This window comes from Enhydra lutris, unplaced genomic scaffold, assembly GCF_002288905.1.
Source record: "Enhydra lutris kenyoni isolate GAN:26980312 unplaced genomic scaffold, ASM228890v2 scaffoldscaffold18, whole genome shotgun sequence".
Classification (NCBI taxonomy): domain Eukaryota; kingdom Metazoa; phylum Chordata; class Mammalia; order Carnivora; family Mustelidae; genus Enhydra; species Enhydra lutris.
Window position 1 is genome coordinate 24,381,215 of NW_019154102.1, and position 23,393 is coordinate 24,404,607.

Consider the following 23,393-nt stretch of genomic DNA (forward strand, 5'->3'; position numbering starts at 1 on the left):
TTGAGTGCCCTTGTTTCTTCCTCTACATGATTAATTCCTATATGTTCTTTAAGACTCAGTTCAAATATTTTCTGCTCTAGGAAATTTAGAATTATTAGTGATTTATGTAGGATTTATTGGCAGGGACATGGGTATTAGTGGTTGCCGGGTTGGGGTAGGCAGGTTGGGGACACCAGAGCTGGGAAGCTAGTAACTAAGAACCCCATTATGGAGAGGTGGGAAGGACATAGGAGGCAGGGCGTATGTGAGCTGAGACTCTAGTCCCCTGGCACATGCTTCATTGTTCCATCAAACTTCACTTATAAAATATAAATCCAAAGATAAAATTTTTAAGAATTTCAAGAGAGCAACCAAAGAGCATTAAATCCCAAGCACAGGGTGTTTCTGAATGCCGGGCCCTGTGTGACTATATTGGTCATAAGTACATGAAGCCAGCCCTGCACATAAGTCTGTTTATTCAGCATTGGTTATAATAGCAAAGTGTAGTAAACAAAATTGTTCATTAATAAGTGATTAAACAAACTATGATCCAACCACACAATAAGAAAATCATATAGCCAGTAAAAAATAAGACAGATCTATAGATACTGACAGAGATGGCTATCCAATGCACAAAGAAGGTTATGGAATATTATGTATATTATGATTCTGTTAAAATACTAAATATATCCTTAATATATATTAGGCCTATATATATACACTTAGAAACACCTGTCTAAACTGTAGAGAAATCTGTTGGGTTCATTTAATTGAAGAACAAAAAGACCATGGAAAATAATCTTCCTGACTACTCATTAAAATTCTTTTTACCTTTTCTTTTAATTCTTACCATCGCTGCCAAGCTCTTCAGCAGGGGATACTGAGTCCATATACTCTAGGTCTCCCTTAGTGATTTCAACCACCTGAAGTCTCCTGACCCTGACTAGGTCTGTATCTTTCAATCCTTCCTCCAATTGTTTGACCACCTCCTTTCCAGGCTGGGAAGTCAGAACAGTAATCTGGAAATAAATCCAAGAATCAATGTGTCTACTTTGATGTACACAGTGAAGAACATAGTAGGTTAGATCTGGAGGATAGACACAGCAGAAGTCTGTGGCAGTGGCTATTTTCTTTGAAGCAGAGAAGATTTTATGGTAACTTACAAATCAAATTTCATTTGACAGATTCTGGTGGAAGAGGTCTGGTGGGACAAATCATTACAGGACCCTTCCAAACAGGTAAGGCCTATCCCAGAAAGCGACCAGTGAGAAGTCATCCCTATGTTTTAATTTAAGGTTGCTTGAAGTTCTCATGCTCAAAATGCTTCAATTTTATAAGGCAATGAAGGAAATAGAATCCTTAAATTCCACTCACTAAGTGTGTACTAAATATTAGAGAATCTCTATGCTTCTTTCTCATGGTTGTGCTTCTACATAGATTTCTCTCCTTGTTCAACCTGCATACAGGTGAGCTGTTTCTTCTGCTTTCTTAACTCTAAAATGTACTCACTCTTGATCAATATATCTAACCTGAAGAGATACTGAGGTGTTTGTTTATAATCTGAATATTTTATTTCACCTGAGTAAATCTTCCAGATGTTTTTATTAGCAGTTTTGTCTTTAATTTGAAAATCTGGAAGGCAAATATTAAATATATGCAATTCTCTTTTGTACTTAGACATTTATTTTTGGTGTTTGGAACGTTTCTTTGGGGGGAAGAGTGAGTGAGCACGTATGTGTGTGCATGGAGGGGGGAAGTAGCAAGACAGACGGAGAGAGAATCTTAAGCAGGTTCCACCACCAGCATGGAGCCTGATGCACACAGGGTTCGATCTCAGGATTCCAAGATTGTGACCTGAGCAGAAATCAAGAGTCAGGCACTTAACCGACTGAGCCACCCAAGTGCCCCAGTGCTTGGACATTTTTGATTAATGAAGGATGCAGATAAAAGCACAGTTGTTTTTTAAAATACATCTGTTTGATGCCTGAGATTTCCAAAGACTGAATGTGTTTTAACTCATGCACCCAGTGGAGTACCCAGGCATGACTGACTTATATTTTTTAAGATTGTCTTAGTCTGCACTAGAAGTTTAGCAATCTTTAAATTTGCACATTTGCTAAGTCCAAGAAAATTTACTCAATTTGATGCCAAGATTTGATTAAGAACAACTGTAAGTTCTGAAGGGTGCAAAGGAAATATAAATACAGACAGCAATCTAGGCAGTTTACCAATTACTTTACAAGCTCCAAAAATCCAGAGGCAGATGGCATATTCAGATTTTGATTTCAGTTTTTCATCATAATTCACTTCAGCCCATATTTTTAGCATTTCTCTCTATGCTGGCTCTGTATAAGAATTACACAGGCTATAGGAAAAAGAGAACATATCTCTTGCCCGCAGGGAGATGAAAATCTAGACTTGAAAATTACCATCAGAGTGTATGAAACAAAGAACAATATCAGGATGATAAATAATAATGAAGTATCTAGATGGCCCGCAATGGTCTTAGAGTCCTAAGGCCAGTATTCTTACCTCCAGGGAAGTGAAGCTCAGAGATGCACCTGTGGTCACATGTCTGCTGTACTGTTTGAACTGCTGAAGGCCATCCTGTACTGCCAGGTGCAGGGAAGTGCTATGTGGCCTGAAACAGCCTTCTCTCTGCAACATGTGGAGTTCTGAGATGCAGGCCTTCAGCCTAACAAAGTTCCCTTTCACTTGCTGTAGAGAAAAATGAACCAAAGATCTTTAGTGACCCAGGTTCCAGATTAATGGGCAGTCCATCTTCTTTATCAGTTATTCCTCAGGGGTCCCTTCCCTTCCTGAAGATTTTTTATTTGACCATATCTATTCAATGCCTACTATGCTTTAGGCACTGCACTAAAATCTTCCCTATACCAGAAGAAAGAAAATTTGTAGCCAAAGGGCTTTGATTATGTGGAGTTACCAGGAACAGGAAAGGAAGTGTTTGAACTTATTCACTCATCCAAATGGAAGTCCAGTTGTGATTGCTGAGTTTTACTTTGGGGGGCTCTGCAAACTGGAGGCCTAGCAGGATCACTCTTAAATATTATTTTCATTTCATAGTCAGTCAAGGCACTGGGAGCCTCTCTAGTTTCCAGAAATGAGGATTTTGATATGGTTGGTCATTCCAGAATGGATAAGGTCCTATCCAGTCTGCTCCTCAGGATCACTTCAATAAAGAAGAGATGCTTGACTTAGTCTGTAGTCAGCTCAAGGAGCCAACATGTAAATCTCTTGGTTCTATCTCACCTCCCTTTATAAAAAGTTACTCTCAGGAAGTAATCTAATATAATCTGATTCTATATCAGTGTTACCTCTCCTAAGGATATTAACATTTTGAATAAAGGTGGAATGCTAATTTGTGACACTATTTGAATTCTAAGCATCAATAGCAGATGGGGGTTGGGTGAGGAGGAATTATATTTGGGATGAGGAAACCACCCTGACAAAGAGCAGAACTGAGCAATATTTGCAAAATGCACATAAAATTCATGAACATGAGTTGCCATTATGCCAGTTTACTTAAGTCAACCCCTGCCTCACTGAATTCCACAGCTGCTTACTTTGCTAACATGCTCCTCTCCCTGAGTCTATGGGAAAAACACAAAAAATAGGATGTAATTCTTACACAAAGAGAATTTGTAATTTAGATGGGAAGATAAGAGACCTACGCAAAAAAGAAAACAAGACCGTATGTATCGACTAGTGGCCTTCAGAAATTTCTTTTCATGTACCCCCTAAAAGAATCTGAAGACTGATAGACTTTGTCTATTATCTCAAGTTTTTACTTAAATTCCAGTTAGTTAACACACAATGTAATATTAATTTCAGGAGTAGAATTTAATGATTCATCATTTACATACAACAGCCAGTGCTCATCATAAGTACCCTCCCTAAGCCCAGTCACCCATTAAACACCCTCCAACTCCCCTCCAGCAATCTCGTTTGTTCTTTATAGTCAAGAGTCTGTTTTATGGTTTTCTTCTCCACCCAATTTTTCATCTGTTTTGTTTCTTAAATTCCACATGAGTGAAATTATATGGTATTCCTCTTTCTCTGACTTATTTTGCTTAGCATAATACCCTCTAGCTCCATCCACATCATTCAAATGGCAATATTTCATTCTTTTTAATGGCTAATATTCCATTGTGTGTGTGTGTGTGTGTGCGTGTATTCCCAGTAGTTCATTTTTGCTTTTGTTTCCCTTGCCTCAGGAGACATATCTAGTAAGAAGCTGCTGTGGCCAATGTCAAAGAGGTTACTGCCTGTATTTTCCTCTAGGATTTTGATGGTTTCTTGTCTCACATTTAGGTCTTAAATCCATTTTTTAAAAGTAGGCTCCATGCCCAGCGTGGGGCCCAACTCAGGGTTCAAACTCACAACCTTGAGAGCAAGACCCAAGCTTAAGAGTCAGATGCCCAATCAACAGAGCCACCCAGGTGCCCAGTTTTTAATCCATTTGAATTTATTTTTGTGTGTGGTGTAAGAACGTGGTCCAGTCCATTCTTTTGCATGTTGCTGTCCAGTTCCCCAACACCATTTATTGAAGAGACTGTCTTTTTCCATTGGACATTCTTTCTTGCTTTGTTGAAGAGTAATTGCCCATATATTTGTGGGTTCATTTCTGGGTTTTCTATGCTGTTCCACTGATCTATGTGTTTGTTTCTGTGCTAGTACCATACTGTCTTAATCACTACAGCTTTGTAATATAATTTTAAGTCCAGAATGGTGATGCCTCTGAGAAAGGAACAGGTGGGGCTAGGTAGGGAGAGATAGGTAAAGGGGCTATGTGATTGGGTTCATAGAAATTCCAAAAATGTGGAGGTATAAGGAAACCAGAGATAAGGGAACACTCTAGGCCACCCTGCCCTAGGTGTCCAAGGGGAAAGTCTTATTATTTTTTTTTAAAGATTTTTTTTAAATTTATTTGACAGAGATCACAAGTAGGCAGAGGGGCAGGCAGAGAGGGAGGGAGAGAGAGAGAGAGAGAGAGAGAGAGAGAGAAGCAGGCTCCCTGCTGAGCAGAGAGCCTGATTCGGGGCTCAATCCCAAGACCCTGAGATCATGACCTGAGCCGAAGGCAGAGGTTTAACCCACTGAGCCAACCAGGTGCCCCGTTTTTAATTTTTAATTTATTTTTAATTAATTTTTTTTTTTAGGGGAAAGTCTTACTTATGACAATCAGAGGCTTAACCCACTCAGAGGCTTAACCCACTGAGTCACCCAGGTGCCCCGTTTTTAATTTTTTTTTTCCAAAATATTTTATTTATTTATTTGACACACAGAGAGAGATCACAAGTAGACAGAGAGGCAGGCAGAGAGAGAGGGGGGAGCAGGCTCCTCCTTGAGCAGAGAGCCTGATGTGGGGCTCGATCCCAGGACCCCAAGACCATGACCCGAGCTGAAGGCAGAGGCCCAACCCACTGAGCCACCCAGGTGCCCTGTTTTTAATTTTTAATTTATTTTTAATTAATTTTTTTTTTAGGGGAAAGTCTTACTTATGACAATCTCCTGTGGTAACAGAAAATAACCAGAACCTAAAAAGAATGAAGCCATTAAAGATGTTAACACTAGTCCTTAATCAGTGGTGCTACCAGTAGAGAAGTCAAAAAGATTTAACTTCCCTGGATAGCTTTTTATAAAAGACCAACTTTAAAAGCCCCCAGTGGCAATCCTGTTGGGATCCCTCTCACTCCTGAGAGCTTTTTCTGTATCCTTGCTTAATAAAACTCAACCGATTTACTCACTCCTTTTGTCCATGAGATTCATTCTTTGATTCTGTGAGATAAGAACCTAGCTCTCTCACTTTACCTACAACTTTGCTTTTCTTTTTCAAGATTGCTTTGGTTATTTGGGGTCATTGAGGTTCCATACAAATTTTAAGATAGTTTTTTCTAGCTCTGTGAAAAATGCTGTTGGTATTTTGATAAGGAGTGCATTCAGTAAGTAAATTGCTTAGGGTAATACAGACATTTTAACAGTATTCATTCTTCCAGGGTGACTGGGTGGCTCAATTGGTTAAGGGTCTGCCTTCAACTCAAGTCATGATCATGGATTCCCAGGATCGAGCCCTGCATCAGTCTCTCTGCTCAGCGGGGATTCTGCTTCTGCCTCTGCCCCTCACCCCACCTGTGCTCTTTCTCTCTCACTGTCTCAAATAAATAAATAAAATCTTTTAAAAAGTATTAGTTCTTAGAGTCCATAAGCATGGAATGTCTTTCCATTTCTTTGTGTCATCTTCAATTTCTTTCTTCAATGTTTTAAAGTTTTCAGAGTACAGATCTTTTACTTCTTTGGTTGGGTTTATTCTTAGGTATCTTATGGGTTTTGGTGCAAATGTAATTGGGATGATTCCTTGACTTCTCTGTCTGCTATTTCATTATTGGTGTGTAGAAATGCAACAGATTTCTGTATGTTGATTTTGTATCCTGAGCCTTTATTGAATTCATGTATCAGTTCTAGCAGTTTTTTGGTGGGGTCTTTCGGGTTTTCTGTAGAGAGTATCATGTAATCTGCAAATAGTGAAAACCTGACTTCTTCCTTGCCAATTGGGATGCCTTTTATTTCTTTTGTTGTCTGATTGCTGAGGCTAGAACTTCCAGTACTATGTTAAATAACAGTGGTGAGAATGGACATAAATGTCTTGTTCTTGACCATAAAGGAAAAGATCTGTTTTTCCCCATTAGGTTATTAGCTGTAGGTTTTTTTGTATATGGCCTTTATAATATGTTGGGGTTTGTTCCCTCTAACCCTGTTTTGTTGAGAGTTTTTTAAAATCATGAATGGATGTTGTATTTTATCAAATGCTTTTCTGCATCTATTGTAAAGGATCCTACAGTTCTTATCCTTTCTTTTATTAAAATGGTATATCACATTGATTGAACCACCCCTGCAGTCCAGGAATAAATCCCACTTGATCGTGGTGAATGATTCTTTCAATGTATTGTTGGATTCTATTTGCTACTATTTTATTTAGAATTTCTGCATCCATGTTCATCAGGTATATTGATCTGTAGATCTCTTCATGGAGTCTTTGTCTGGTTTTGGTATCAGGGTAATGCTGGCCTTATAGAATGACTTTGGAAGTTTTCCTTTCATTTCTGTTTTTTGGAATAGTTTGAGAAGAATAGGTATTAACCCTTCTTTAAATGTTTGGTAGAATTCCCCTGGGAAGCCATCTGGTCCTGGACCTTTGCTTGTTGGGAGATTTTTGATTACTGTTTCAATTTCTTTGCTGGTTATAGATCTGTTCAAGTTTTCTATTTCTTCCTGTTTCAGTTTTGGTAGTTTATATGTTTCTAGGAATTTGTCCATTTCTTCCAGTTGTCCAATTTGTTGGCATATAATTTTTCATAATATTCTAATTGTTTGTATTTCTGTGGTGTTTGTTCTTTCTCTTCTCTCATTTGTGATTTTATTTGGGTCCTTCTTTTTTCTTTTTTGGTAAGTCTGGCTAAGGGTTTTTCAGTTTTATTAATTTTTGCAAAGAACTAGCTCCTGGATTCATTGATGTGTTCTATTGTTTTCCTAGTTTCTATATCATTTATTTCTGCTCTAATCTTTATTATTCTCCTTCCCTTTGCTTTGCTTTTCCTCTTTCCTGCTTGCTGAAACACAAGCCTAAGAATGGCCAACTTGGTCTACAAGACAGTATCTGTGTTGCTGATGGTAGTAAGATGGTGGAACAATGAGCCAGGAGGAGCATGGGTCCTTATTGATTATGGAGTTGCCACATGAGCCCTGGATTGCATAAAACTATTTGAGAAAGAAATAAATTTATATCTTATTTAAGACACTTTCATTCGGGGGTTTCTATGACTCACAGCTGAGTCTAATCTTAACTAATTCAATGTTATTTAAAAAAAATTCCTCAGGGTGCCTGGGTGGCTCAGTGGGTTAATCCTCTGTCTTTGGCTCAGGTCATGATCTCAGGGTTCTGGAATGGAGCCCTGCAGCATCAGACTTTCTGATCAGCGGGGAGTCTGCTTCTTCCTCTCTCTCTGCCTGCCTTTCTGCCTACTTATGATCTCTCTCTCTGTCAAATAAATAAATAAAATCTTTAAAAAAAATTCCTCAACTTTCTTTTTGGTAGTGTTTTGGGAGGAATCAACAGTAAAAGTGTGTTTCCAACAGTCAACTTCGCAATGATCAAAAGACTATACTTTTCTACATTTAAGTTTTCTAAAATAAAAACTTTTTTTTTTTACCAGAAAATACATTTCTTTTTTTTTTAAATTTTATTTTTTATAAACATATAATATATTTTTATCCCCAGGGGTACAGAGAAAATGCATTTCTATTTTGAAAACTGAAACAAAAAGCTTAACTTATCTCCTGTAATTAAAATGTAAAAAAAAAAAAAAAAGGATGGCCTCCTGATGTCTCTGCCAGCCAGGTTACGATAACCTTTAGGAAAAGGAAGTGATCTTCTAACAAGGTTTGAAAATATTTCCTATCTGAGTAATTTTGCCAAATGCAATGGCTTTGAAATATTGGAAATTAAGCTGTTCTTTCTTACATTAATCAAATAATAGGGTCGCTTATTGCTCGAGAGCACTCCTGGTTGATAAACTGTTGTAGCAAGAGGTCATGTGCCCAAATCATCTAAAAGATTAGATCATTCAGAAACAGGCTGAACAGAAAGTAGGCTAAAACATAACTATGTATTATATCCCTTCAAAATGGTATCTGATCTCTCAGGTACTCATTTTGATTCTGGAAGTGATTTTAAAATGCAGGCTTTGCAGAAACATTAATTGCCTAGAATGTGAAGAGCTCATATAGCTTGGCCGGAAAACAATTTCTATATATCAAAGGTTGATGACTGATGAATGCTACAGAAAGTCTTACATTCTTAGTTTTTTTTTTCCCTCATGAAATGCCTAGGCAATATTCCATACAGCAATAGTGTAAATAGTTCAGACTTGTGTTCCAAACAAGAAAAGGTGGGGTCAGGGATCTATAGGGACCTGTTAGATAAAGAGGTAGAAAATGGATGGTAGGAAGATAAGACCCGGTGTCTCTCAGCTGGAGTTGTGCCATTACCTGCAATCTGCAATCTGAGCAGTCAAATGTCATAACTTCTCCTCCTTCCCCTTTCCTGGATGGAAAGTTTGGGATTTCCACTGTGGAAGATTCAAATGTGCTTTCAGAAGTTACTGAGTTGAAATGCAGCCCGGTGAATCAGGTACTGAAGTTGCCTACAACATTGTTTTGAGTTATTATCTATTATATCACAAATTCAGGTTCTTTGTCTTAGATATCTGGGTGAGTTTCAAGGTGCAGAGTGGAGACCTTGATTCAGTTAGATGGGAGCTGTACAGAGAAGTGGAAGTTGGGATGAATGGGTAAGGACTAATGGACCCTCACTGCATTTCTTTCTTTTTTTCTCACTGCATTTCTTTCAGCTTTTTGTGTAGACTAGTTGTACAAATATGCCTACAGGATGTTCTCTCCCTAAATCTAGTGCCAGTGTGTTCTCCTTGGTCTAGGCAGTTTAGGGCAACTCGGATTGATGTCTTATTGGAAATCAGATGAAAAAAGTTAGAACATAGTTTAGGTCATTGATTTTCAAAAATATTTTTATCAGTAGAAACTTATATAAAAAATTAAAAAAAAATTTTATATATCCATATATGGATTGAATCCATAGATAGATTGAATTTTATTAGCACAAATGTATTTTCAATACTTTGTTTTTATTTATTTTCAATATATAATACATGCACATGATTCAAAATTTAAAGGTTATAAAATTATATGAGGAAAAGTCACCTTTCACTCATCCTTTAGCTAGGCAATCTATATTGGTAGCTTGTTGGATATCTTCCCAGAGATTTTTTTCTTTACATGAAAGAAAACATAAAAGATAAATTTGTTCTTCTTACCAAAATAAAACAGACTATGATAGTCTTTTATATCTTGATTTTATTGCATAGTGTACTTGGGCAATGATGTCATTCAATAGATAAAAATTGTCTTAATTTTTTAAAAGATTATTTATTTGAGAGAAAGAGAGCACATGAGTAGGGGAGAGGGGCAGAAGAAGAGAGAGAAGGGAGCCCAGTGTGGGGCTCGACCCAAGGACCCTGGGATCATGACCTGAGCTGAAGGCAGAGGCTTAACTGATTGAGTCACCCAGACTCCCCAAAAGTGTCTTAATTTTTACAGCTACAGAGTATTCCACTAATGGATGGAACATAATTTTATTTAACCAATTTCCTATTGATTGACATTAGATTGCTTTCAATCTTTTGCTACTGCAAAGAGTGCTGAAATGATAATACTTAAGTCATTTTTCCACATATGAAAATATATCTGCAGGATAAGTTCCTAAAAGCAGACTTGCTAGGTCAAAGGGTATGTAAATTGTGATACTGTCCCCAAATTGCCCACCCTTGAAATTGTGCTAATTTATATACCCATAAATGGCATGTAAGTGTGGTTATTTCTTTAAAACCTCATGAACATTAGGTTACTAAAAAACAAAACAAAACAAAACAAACCCATACAGGTGAAAAATAATAGTATCTCAATATACTTCAAGTTTTCTTTTTCATTTTTTTTATAAGTGAGATTGAACATATTTTGATATGTTGAAGGATCATTTATATTTCTTTTTCTGAAAGCTATATATGTCATTTCTCATTTCCTTTTGGATTATTGGTCTTTACCTTATTAATTATGCAGGGTTTTTTTTGTTTTTTTGTTTTTTGTTTTTTTTGCCAAGCACATATTTTCTATTTTTTTTACAGCCGAGTTTTTGTTTTTTTTTTAAGATTTTATTTATTTGATAGATAGCATGCACAGCAGGGGGCACAGCAGCGGGAGAGGGAGAAGCAGGCTCTCCACTGAGCGGGGAGCCCGATGCAGGGCCTGATCCCAGGACCCTGGGATCATGACCTGAGCTGAAGGCAGAGGCTTAACTGACTGAACCACCCTTATATGTATAAGATGCCCTTATATAGCTGAATTTACTAATCTTTCACTTTTAGAATTTTGGGTTTTATGTTATGGTTAGAAAAACCTTTCTTACTCTGATATTTTCCTCCATGGTTTGTGAGCTAATTGTCAACTTACTGCCTCTAAGATCTAATTCACCTTTCAACAGATCGCTGCAGTAATGGACAAAATCCCTTTAAACATTTCTCCTTTACATGGACATGATGTTAAACATTTGAATAGAGAGCACTGGAGGAACACTGCAGGAGGAAGATGTTCTCCTGCTGAAAGCAGTGGGGTATGAGAACATCTGATAGTGCCTCACACTAGCATATAGTGCCCCAAATTAACAGTCCCTTGAATTTAGAGACTAAATGTTTATGTTCCCTTAAAATTCATATACTTAAGCCCTAACTCCTACTGTGGTAGCATTTAAGTGAGGCCTTTGAGAGGTAATTAGGTTTAGAGGAGGTCAAAAGGATGCAGTCTCTGGTGACCTTCTAAAGAAGAGGAAGGACACCAGAGCTCTCTCTCTCTTCACATACATGCGCTGAGGAAAGGTCATCTGAGCAAACAACAAGTCTACTACTGTCTGTAAGCCAGAAGAGAGCTCTCACCAGAACCTGGCCACGCTCACACCCTGATTTCGAACTTCTAGTCTCCCAAAATTTGAGAAAATAAATATGTATTGTTTAAGCTGTCTAGTTTTTAGAATTTTGTTGTTATGACATCCTGAGCTAAGACACTGCAACCTCTTAGCCCTGGCTTGGTGATCACCTTTCAGCAATCCTTTTGGCACAGACACTGCCTGCTTCAGGTCTCCTGCCTGCACAAATGCCTCACTCCCTCTGCTCACCTCAGAAATTTGTCTCCTGTGGCCCTCCCAATGATGCTGCAATTTCCACATGGACGCTGTCTGGTCTAGGCATCCTGTCTATGTTGATATCTCCACTCTACACACTTATGCACCAGTCCCTGATTACAGCTCACCAACATCTGGAAGATTGCATCCTGCTTTCACAGTAACCAGGGACCAGCTCTGGCTTGGAAAAACCGGTGAACTTCTTTGTATCTGGTCAGCTGCAACTATACTTTCTCCAACTGGTCCTGAAGTCCAGCCTTGGGAAAGGAATATACTTTTCAAGTTTGTCCTTCCTAGGCATCACTACCTCAGCCCTAAGGTACCATAGAAAGTTCTCATATCTTACAGTTGCTTTATTATCATAGTTTAATATGTTAAATGATGTTAAAATTTTCCATATAAACTTCCCTTGTTTAAATCACTGTGTGGTTTCTCTCTCCTGATTGGACTCTGACTGATACAGTCTGTTCTCCTACATATATAGTATCAATTTTTACATTTAAAATTTTGATCTATCTGGACTTTATACTGATGTAAGCAATGTGTATGGATCTAATTTACTTTTTTCGTACATGGCTATCCAGTTGACCCAAGCATTTATTGGATTATTATTTCCAATAAATTTTATTATTTTTTAATTTTTAATTTATTGCTACATTTATTTATTTTTAGTAATCTCTACACCCTACATGGCATTCAGACTCACAACCCTGACATCCAGAGTCTCGTGGTCTTCTGACTAAGCCAGCCAGGTGCCCCTCCAATTAATTTAAATTAATTAACTAATTAATTAATTAAAAAGAGGGAGAGAGAGGTGGGCAAGGGCAGAGAAAGAGCAGAGAAAGAATCTTAAGCAGGCTCCACTCCCAGCATGGAGCCTGATAGGGGGTTCAATCTCACAACTCTGAGATTATGACCTGAGCTGAAATCAGGAGTCAAATGCTTAACTGAGTGAGCCACACAGGCGACCCCCACTCCCATTAATGTTAAATATCATCTTTATTATATACTAAATTCCCACATATATTTGGGTCTTTTTCTGGATTTTAAATTACATTACATTGCCCTATCTTTTCAATCTCCAGTATCACACTTTGAATATGTTTAATATTTGAGAGGAATAGTTCCTAGCTGTTTTTTGCCTTTTTTCCCTTTCGCTTCTAATTTGAAGTTTATTATTAGGATGTCCAGTTTTGGGGCACCTGGGTGGCTCAGAGGGTTAAGCCTCTGCTTTTGGCTCAGGTCGTGATCTCGGGGTCCTGGGATCGAGTCCTGCATCAGGCTCTCTGCTAGGCAGGGAGCCTGCTTCCTCTTCTCTCTCTGCCTGCCTCTCTGCCTACTTATGATCTCTCTCTGTCAAATAAATAAATAAAGTCTTTTAAAAAAAGTCTAGGATGTCCAGTATTCTTGTTAGAAATTTCATCAGGAATTCCATTATATTTACAGATTAATTTAGAGATAATGGACATCTTTCTGGTCTGACTCTTCCCCAAAATTAATGACTTTTAATTTGTGCAATTTTTTTTGTGTTTCTCAATAGCATTTTAATTCATATGAGTCCTGCACATATATTAATTTCAATCCTAAGTGTCTGATAATTTTGGTTATTGTCTGAGATCTTTTCTGCCACTTTACCTTCAAATCTGTTGTTTGGAATATATGAAGGGTATTAATATCTGTATTAGTTCTTGTACCAGACTATTGTCATGAGTTCTTTCATTGTTTGAAATAATTTTCTAGGGGCGCCTGGGTGACTCAGTGGGTTAAAGCCTCTGTCTTCAGCTCAGGTCATGATCCCAGGGCCCTGGGATCGAGCCCTGCATCAGGCTCTCTGCTTAGCAGGGAGCCTGCTTCCTATTCTCTCTCAGCCTGCCTCTCTGCCTACTTGTGATCTCTGTCTGTCAAATAAATAAACAAGTAAATAAATAAATATCTTTAAAAAAAAAAAGAAAAGAAATAATTTTCTAGTTTATTCTCTTGAACATTACTAATCTGCAGATAGCAATCATTTTATATCCTTCTTTCCTATCTTTATATTCCAATTTATTTCCTTTGTACAATTGCATCAGTGAAAATCTCTGGAATACTTTTAAGTAATAATGATGATAACACAGGAATATATTTAGTGTCTTCATTAAGTATGATTTGATTCTTGAGCTGTCATAAACCTATATTGTGCTCAGGAATAGTTACCTATACCTATTATATTAAAATCTTCTAAGATTTTAGACTTAAGACTGGATGTTGCATTTTATTACATGCTTTTTTCAGTATTTATGGAAATGAACATGATCATATTTTTTCTTAGATGTATCAATACAGTAAACTGTATTAATGGATTCCCTAATATTGTACCATTTAAAAAAAAATTCCTGGTATGTGATCTTTTTAAATATAAGCTGAGGGTGCCTGGGTGGCTCAGTTAGTTAAGCCTCCAACTCTTGATTTCAGCTCAGGTCATTATCTCAGGGTTGTGAGACAGATCCCTCTGTCAGGCTCCATGCTCAGTGGGGAGTCTACTTGAGATTCTCTCTCTCCCTTTCCATCTGCCTCCCTGCCCCCGCTCTCTCTCTCTCAAATAAATAAATAAAGCTTAGGAAAAAAAATATATGGCTGGATTCTATTGCCTGTACTTTATTTGGGATTTTGAATATTCATAAATGAGACTTGCTGTGGCTTTTCTTGTGCAATATTTTGTTGGGTTCTAGTATAAATATTATGTCATTTTCAATAAAAAGGATTTGGAGGGTTTTTCTTTCCTGTGTGATGAAACAATTAAAAAACATAGTAATGATCTGTTCTTTAAAACTTTAGTATTACTCCCCTTTAAAATCATTTGGTTTCAGTACTTTGTTTTGGAGGAAGGCAGCTCTTGGGCAACTTTGTTTTATGGGAAATGGTGAGTTTAGATTTTTCTCTCTCTTCTGAACTTAATTTTGGTAATTATATTTGCATGTAGAGTTATGCATTTCACCCAAGTGTATGTGGTTCTTTTCTCCTTATCATATTTTGTATATAGGCACCTTCTCCTGCCCTTCTCCTCAAACGAAGTTTACTAATGGTTTATCTGTCTACTACTCTTTCCCCAAGGTACAAATTTGGGTTTATTAATTTGTTCCACCATTTTCTATTTTCATATTCATTATTTTTTGTTTTTATCTTTACTATTTCCTTTCTTCAGCTCTCCTTAGGTTTTTTTTTTTTTTTTGTCTTTTGTTGTTAAGTTGCATGCTTCATTTATTTACAGTTTTTCTTGTTTACTAATGCAATTAAAATAAATTAATACAGTTTAAAGATAAAATTTCCTTTTAGCATTGCATTTTTTTTATAACCCATAGGTTCTGATATGTAGTATTTTATTATTGTTATTATTTCCTACACATACTGCAATTTTAGTTTGGATTTCCTTTTGACTCCAAATTTATTTAACAGTTAAAAATTTCCATTGGGAGGGTGCCTGGGTGGCTCAGTGGGTTAAAGCCTCTGCCTTCAGCTCAGGTCATGATCTCAGGGTCCTGGGATCGAGCCTTGCATTGGGCTCTCTGCTCAGCGGGGAGCCTGCTTCCTCCCCCTCTCTCTGCCTGCCTTTCTGCCTACTTGTGATCTCTTTCAAATAAATAAATAAAAATCTTAAAAAAAAATTTCCATTGGGTAGATACTTTTTTTTCTCTGCTTTTGTCATTTATTTCTAGTTTTACTGCAGAGTGTTCAGAAAATGTTGAGTGAGCTATTAACATTTTTGGAATTCATTAAACTTTTGGGTTTATTTATGGCTTAATATATGACTGTCTTTTGTGAATATTCCATGAACACTTGAGGAGGGTGGAGATTTCATACATATGTATGATCATATTTCTCCTAAAAATGTTGGTGCTTTGTTATTTGGTACATAGGTACTCAAAACTGATATATTTTCTATAGATTCCCCCTCCAACAAACCTTCTGTACTGACTATCGTCCATATGTATTCATATTCTCTACTTTTCTCTACTTTGTGTCTAGTGTTAAAGTGACATTCTTAGTGTCATTTAGTGCTTTTTGCTCCAAATTCAACCTTGTCTGATATTAAGATCATGTCCTTTTTTTTGGTGGGGGGAGGTTCATTTGCCTAGTCCTTTGCCCTTTCTTTCATTGTCAACCTTTCTGAATAACTTTTTGCAGCTCTATCTTTTTAACACAGCAGAATTTTTTTAAAAGATGTTATTTATTTGACAAATACAGACACAGCAATAGAGGGAACACAAGCTAGGGGAGTGGGAAAGGGAGAGGCAGGCTTTCCACTGACCAGGGAGCCCAATGCGGGGCTTGGTCCCAGGACCCTAAGATTATGACCTGAGCCGAAGGCAGACGCTTAACAACTGAGCCACCCAGGCACCCCAACAAAGCAGAATTTTTAATAGGTGGGTTTAGCATACTTATATTTATTGATATGACAGATATACTTGTTTTATATTAACCTATACTCTATTTTCATAAACTTTTTTTTTTTTTTTTTTAGATTTTATTTATTTGACAGAGAGAGAGAGCTTGCTCACAAACAGGAGGGAAAGGCAGGCAGAGGGAGAGGGAGAAGCAGGGTCCCTGACAAAAAAGGAGCCTGATGCAGGGCTCAATCTCAGGGTCCTGCTATCATGACCTGAGCCCAAGGCAGAGACTTAACAGACTGAGCCATCCAGGCACCCCACATAGTTTTTTTTTTTTTTTGAGGTTTTACTTATTTACTGAGAGAGAGAGAGAGAGAGTGCATGCATGTGCACTTGTGCAAGAGCTGGAGGAGGGGCAGAAAGGGAGGGAGAAGCTGACTTCCCAGGCTCCCCACTGAGCAGGGAGCCCAACAGGGGTCTCCATCCCAAGGGCCCTAGGATCATGACCTGAGCGAAGGCAGATTTATTTTCAGAGCTTTTGAAAAATCACTATACTGTATGACTTTTTGTTCTATGTAAGCTTTTACTGTCATAATTAAAAAGGCTCGTATTTGTTTTAGTATTTATAACTACATGTTTATATAATTCCCTTATTTCTTCAGTACTATCCATTAATGAATAACAAAAATCTTCAAAATAAACAATGACAAAATTTGTATATTTCCTTTTCTTACTCTTCTCCTCCCTCTCCCGTAGCACTCAATAATAGTTTACTATATTATCTTTATTGGAGTTTACTTTTATACTGTTTAATGAAATATATCCTTGTTATCTGTTACTTTCATATAATTTCATTTGAATGTCAGCTATTAAGGATGAGGAAATAAATGTTATAGCCAAATTAGACCAATATTCGTCCTAAAATTCCACTGTAGACTATATATGATTTAAATAATTCCTTTGTTCTCATGAAAAGATAGAAGAATTGGTAAGATATTCACTGTAATTCTTCCAAAATTCTGCTTTGAGAAGAGATTAATCATTTTGGTCAGATTTATTTATATTACGGGCACAATGGATATAAAAGGAATTCTAATATTTTAATTATGGTTCCTCTGTCATTATTCCTTATGAAAAGCTCTGGGTTATACTCAGAAATGGAATACTCAGAAATTAAATATGAAGCGATATATTGAGGTATTCACCCTGGGCAAGATTTCCTGCCTGCTGTCTTTTACCATTGTATTTTGAGCTAACTTTGCGGATAGAAAATGTTAGATACTTATATAGGTTAGAGACAGTGGATTTAAGATAACATTTTTCCTTAAACAAAGATTGGGTTGCTCCATACATAAGGTAATGGCATTGTTCCAGTAATTTTCTTGAGCTCATAAATAGGTTGAACTTACTGTTCTTTTGGAAGGATTTTTGACTTGCAGTTTTTCCCGAGTTACTAGTCAGTGATTTATAGTCTAGAAATGTCTGCCTTTCCCAATGAAATGATTAAGGAATCAAGGGATTTATCTAGGGCTAAATGTACTGAGGAGTGCCTGAGGTATACAACATAGCCACTTGAGAAAGGGGGAAAATCCTTTAACTTTCAGTACATGAGCTCATCTCTCCAAAAAAGCCTCCTTATGCTGAATATCTATCTTCATTTGCCCTTCTAGATAACTGTCTACTTTCTCTACCCCTATTGCCTGACAGAAGATAGAAAAAGCCAAATGTGATCACGGGACAGACATGCACAAGGAAAAGAGCACAACAGAGGAACATACCTGCCACATGGCTGCAAATATCACTACCACTTTCATTGTGTCCTCAGTGTACTGATACGGTATATATAATCACAGATTATACACAGTGAGAATTATATATTTTATTTATCTATTCACCAGTTAATAGACATTTAAACCGTTTCCAGTTTGTGGCTATTATGAATAATGCTGCCATGAACATTCATGTAAATGTGTTGGTATGGATTTCTGTTCATTTCTGTTGGTTAGATTTCTGGGAGTGGAACTGTTAGGTTACATGGAAGTTGTATATTTAACTTTTTAAGAATTTGACAAACTATTTTCCAAAGTGGTTGTATCATTTTACCTTACTGTTAGCAATGAACTAGGGTTATAGTTTCTTCCCATTGTCACCAACACTTGGTATTGCTTGTCAGGATTGCCTTTTTCATTGTAGCCATTCTAGTGAGTGTGTAAAATCACCTTTGTTTTTCTTTAGCTTTTTATTTTGAAATACTTATAGATCCACAGAAAGTTGCAAAATTGTAGACAGGTCCTATGTACCCTTCACCTAGTTTCTTCCAGTGCTTGCGTCTTACATAACTATAGCTCAGTTTTAAAACCAAGAAATTGACCTTGCTACAATGTTTGCTTTGAGTTCTATGCCATATTACCACTCCTGTAGATTCACATCTTGCTAGCGGTTTGTCAATGTTAACTGATCATTTTGAAGAATCAGCTTTTGTTTCATCATTTTCCTTTTCTCTGTTTTCAATTTTATTCATTTATACGTTTTATTATTTCCTACCTCCAGCTTGCTTTGGGTTTTTGTTCCTCCTTTTCTAGTTTCCTGAGGTGTGATCTTATGTTATTGATTTTGAATTATATATTTCCATTTCTTTTTTTAAATGATTTATTTATGTATTTGACAGAGAGAGAGAGAGAGAGAGAAAGAGAGAGAACATAAGCAGGGAGAGTGAGAGAGGGAGAAGCAGGCTTCCTGCTGAGCAGGGAGCCCCTTGTAGGGCTCGATCCCAGGACCCTGAGATTATGACCTGAGCTGAAGACAGGCACTTAAAGACTGAGCCACCCAGGTGCCCCTATATTTCCATTTTTAATGTAAGCATTTAGTGCTATAAATCTCCCTCTTAGCACCGCTTTAGCTGAATTCCACACATTTTGGTATGTAGTATTTAAATGTTCATGCAATTCAATATATTTTAAAATATTCCCTTGCCATTTCTTCTTTGATCCATGAGTTATCTGCAAATGTGTTGTTTAGTTTCCAAGTGTTTGGAGATGTTACGGTTATGTTTCTGTTATTGATTTCTAGTTTGACTCTACTATGGTTAGAGAACAAATTGTGTATGACTTCAAACTCTTTCAAATTGGTTGAAGATTCTTTTATGGCCCAGGATATGGTCAAGAAATGTTCTGTGGGTGCTTGAAAAGATTGCGTATTCTGCTCTTGTTGAGTGGAATATACTATAAATGTTGATTAGATCCTATTGGCTACTTGTAGATTTTTCTCGTCTAGTTGTTTTATCAATTGTCAAGAAGGTATCTAAAGCCTCCAAGTTTAATTGTGGATTTGTTTATTTCTTCTTTCAGTTCTATCAGTTTTTGCTTCACATATTTTGCAGCTCTTTTGTTCAGTGTGCACACATGTAAGATTGCTATTTTTTCTTCTTGGTTTGATTCTTTTATCATCATTTAATATTCCTTTCTCTACCTGATATTCTTTGTTCTGAAGTCTACTATATATTAATATAGCAACTTCTGGTTTGTTTTGGTTAATGTATCAGGGTCTATCTTTTTCAACCCTATACTTTCCAACCTAATTCTGCTGTGTTTGAAATTAGTTTCTTTTAGATAGCATATATAGCTGGGTCATTTTTACCCACTCTGCCAACCTATGTCTTTTAATTGATATACTTAGACCATTTTCATTTACTGTAACTATTGGTATGTCAACCTGCCAATTTATTTGTTGTTGTTTTTGTTTCTCTGTTTTCTTTTACCTATCTGACTGTGGGTTACTTAAGTTTTTTAAAGAATTTTTTAGAATTCCATTTTGATTTATCTATAGTATTTGAGTGTCTTTGTATTGATCTTTAAGTGGTTGCTCTAAGTGTTACATTATATATATATTTTATGTAGAAGGTCTCTTTACTTCTGTTTATAATGCAATTATTTTAAATATTTCCTCTATATACATTAACATCCACATCAGACAATGTTACAAGTTTTGCTTTAACTGTCAAATATAATTTAGAAAACTCAATAGAAAGTCTATTATATTTATTATATTTTATTCTTTCCATTGTTCTTTCTTCCTTCTGGATATCCCAAGATTTTTTCTTTTATAATTTCCTTTCTGTTTCAAGATCTTCATTTACCATTCTGTTAAGGTAGGTCTGCGGATGACAAATTCTCTTAGTTTTCCTTTATCTAAGAATATCTTCATTTCTGATTCATTCCTTAAGGATATTTTCACTGGATACAGAGTTCTATCAAGGGTTCTTTTCTTTTAGCATTTGAAAAATGTGAAATGTGACATTTCCTCTGGTCTCCATGGTTTCTGATGATAAAAGCTATTGTTACTTGATTGTTTTCCCCTTATAGGTAAGATGGCAGTGCTCTGCTTTTAAGAGTTGGCCTTTAGTTTTTAGAAGTTTGGTTATGATGTGTCTAAGAACAGATTTATTTGCATTTATCCTCTTTGGGCTCACCAACCTCTTGAATATCTAGGTTTATAACTTTTTACAAATTTGGGAAATTTTCAGTGATTATTTCTTTAAATATTTTTTCAGCCCCACCCTCTTCCCCTTTCCTCTTGAACTTTGATCATATGAAATTTAGATCTTCTGTTATAGTCTTACCTGTCCCTATGGGTTTGTTCATTTTTCAAAGTCTGTCTTCTTTCTCTTACTCAGATTGGGTAATTTCTTCACGTTCACTGATTCTTTTCTCTGTCCTCTCTATTCTGCTGTTGAGCCCATCCATTAAAGATTTTTGCTTTTTAAATTTTGGTTATTGTATTTTTCAGTTCTAAAATGTCTATATGGGGGTACCTGGGTGGCTCAGTCAGTTAAGTGCCTTTGGCTCATGTCATGATCTTGGAGTTCTAGAATGGAGACCCATGTAGGGCTCCCTGCTCAGCTGGGAGTCTGCTTCTCCCTCTGCCTGCCACTCTCCTTGTTCCTTCCTCTCCCTTCACTCACTCTCTCAAATAAATAAATAAAATCTTAAAAAAAAAAATCTACTTGGCTCTTCTTTTTTTTTTCTTTTTAAAAAAGATTTTATTTATTTATTTGACAGAAAGAAGACAGTGAGAAAGAGAACACAAGCAGAGGGAGTGGGAGATGGAGAAGCAGGCTTCCCGCTGAGCAGAGAGACTGATGCAGGGCTTGATCCCAGGACACTGGGATCATGACCTGAGCTGAAGGCAGACACTTAATGACTGAGCTACCCAGATGCTCTTGGCTCTTCTTTACCCTTCCTTTTTTTTGGTGAGACTTTTTATTTTTCCATCTATTCCAAGAATGTTCATAAGTGCTGTTGAAGCATTTTTACAATGGTTGCTTCTGTTTTTTTTTTTTTTTTCCCCAGATAATTCCAGTATCTGTGTCATCTCAGTGTTGGTGCCTGTTGTCTTCTCATTCATGTTGAGATTTTTCTGGTTCTTTTTTTTTCTTTTTTTAAGATTTTATTTATTTATTTGACAGAGAGAGAGAGAGAGAGAGAGAGAGAGAGACAGAGAGAGAGAGACATTAAGCAAGCACAAGACGGGGGAGGGACAGGCAGAAGGAGAGGGAGAAACAGGCTCCCTGCTAAGCAAGGAGCCTGATGTGGGGCTTGATCCCAGGGCCCTGGGATCATGACCTGAGCTGAAGGCAAACACTTAACTGACTGAACCACCTAGACACCCCTCTGGTTCTTGATATAACAAGTGACTTTTTATTGTATTCTGGACATTTTGGGTATTACAGAACTCTGGATCTTATTTCAATCTTCTGCTTTAGCAGGCTTCTCCTGATACTGTGCTAATGGGGGAAGTAAGCCAGGTTGGAATGTGACTCTGGCTTCTGATTCTGAGCCTAGAGGGAAGGGTGCCTTGTTACTTCTGGGTGGAAGTGGAAATTTAGGCTTTCTACATGGTTCCCACTGACACCCTAGGATGGGGAAGTTTCATTACCATCAGATGGCCATAGAAGTCCTGGGTTTTCACAGCTTGGGACAAGATGTCTATAACTTACAACAGTAGAAACATTAGGTTAGCAGTAGACCTATCCACAGAGACCTAGCAGGCCAGAAAGGACTGGCATGGTATCTTCATGGTACTAAATGAGAAAAATATGCAGCCAAGAATACTTTATCCAGCTAGGCTGTCACTGAAAATAGAATGAGAAATAAAAGAATTTGCAAACACCAAACCAGCCCTGCAAAAAATATTGAAAATGGGTCCTCTAAGCAGAGAGAGCTCAAAGGTAGCATAGACCAGAAAGGAACAGAGGCAATTACTTCAAGCAATACAATCACACTTAATTCCTATCTTTCAATAGTTACCCTGAATGTAAATGGGCTAAATGCCCCAATCAAAAGATACAGGGTATCAGATTGGATAAAAAAGCAAGACCCATCAATATGCTGTCAGCAAGAGACTCATTTTAGATGCAAAGATACCTCCAAATTGAAATGGGGGGGGGTGGAAAACAATTTATCATGCTAATGGACAACAAAAGAAAGCTGGGGTGGCAATCCTTATATCAGACAAATGAGATTTTATTTTATTTTATTTTTTTCAAAGATTTTATTTATTTATTCACAGACAGAGATCACAAGTCAGGCAGAGATCACAAGTAGGCAGAGAAGCAGGCAGAGAGAGAGGGGGAAGCAGGCCAACTGCCGAGCAGAGAGCCCCATGCGGGGCTCAATCCCAGGACCCCGGGATCATGAACTGAGCCGAAAGCTGAGGCTCTAACCCACTGAGCCACCCACGTGCCCCGACAAATGAGATTTTAAACCAAAGACTGTAATACGAGATGAAGGAGGACACTATATTATACTTAAAGGGTTTATCCAACAAGAGGATCTAACAACTGTAAATATTTATGCCCCTAACATGGAAGGAGCCAATTATATAGGCCAATTAATAAGGAAATCAAAGAAACACAAATAATACAATAATAGTAGGGGACTTTAACACCCCCCTCACTGAAATGGACAAATCATCTAGCCAAAAGATAACAAGGAGGGGTGTCTGTGTGGCTCAGTCATTAAGAGTTCGCCTTTGGCTCTAGTCACGATCACATTGAGCCTGCATCAGGATCCCTGCTCCATGGGAAGCTGCTTCTCCTTCTCCCACTCCACATGCTTGTATTCCCTCTCTCGCTCGCTCGCTCTGTCAAATGAATAAATAAATAAATAAATAAATCTTTAAAAAAATCAACAAGGAAATAAGGGTTTTAAATGACACACTGGACCAGA

The 23,393-nt window shown here is 37.2% G+C and overlaps 1 protein-coding gene across 1 annotated transcript in view; it reads right to left on the reverse strand.

The window, feature by feature from the left end:
* Positions 1-23,393, reverse strand: part of LOC111148156 (meiosis 1 associated protein) — a 54,432-nt gene that overhangs the window by 25,039 nt on the left and 6,000 nt on the right. Inside the window, exons 2-3 of the mRNA XM_022504598.1 lie at positions 2,512-2,697; positions 830-998 (exon numbers count right to left, since the gene is read on the reverse strand). Of these exons, the coding sequence (XP_022360306.1) occupies positions 830-998; positions 2,512-2,697 (355 nt within the window). The remainder of the gene's footprint in view (positions 1-829; positions 999-2,511; positions 2,698-23,393) is intronic.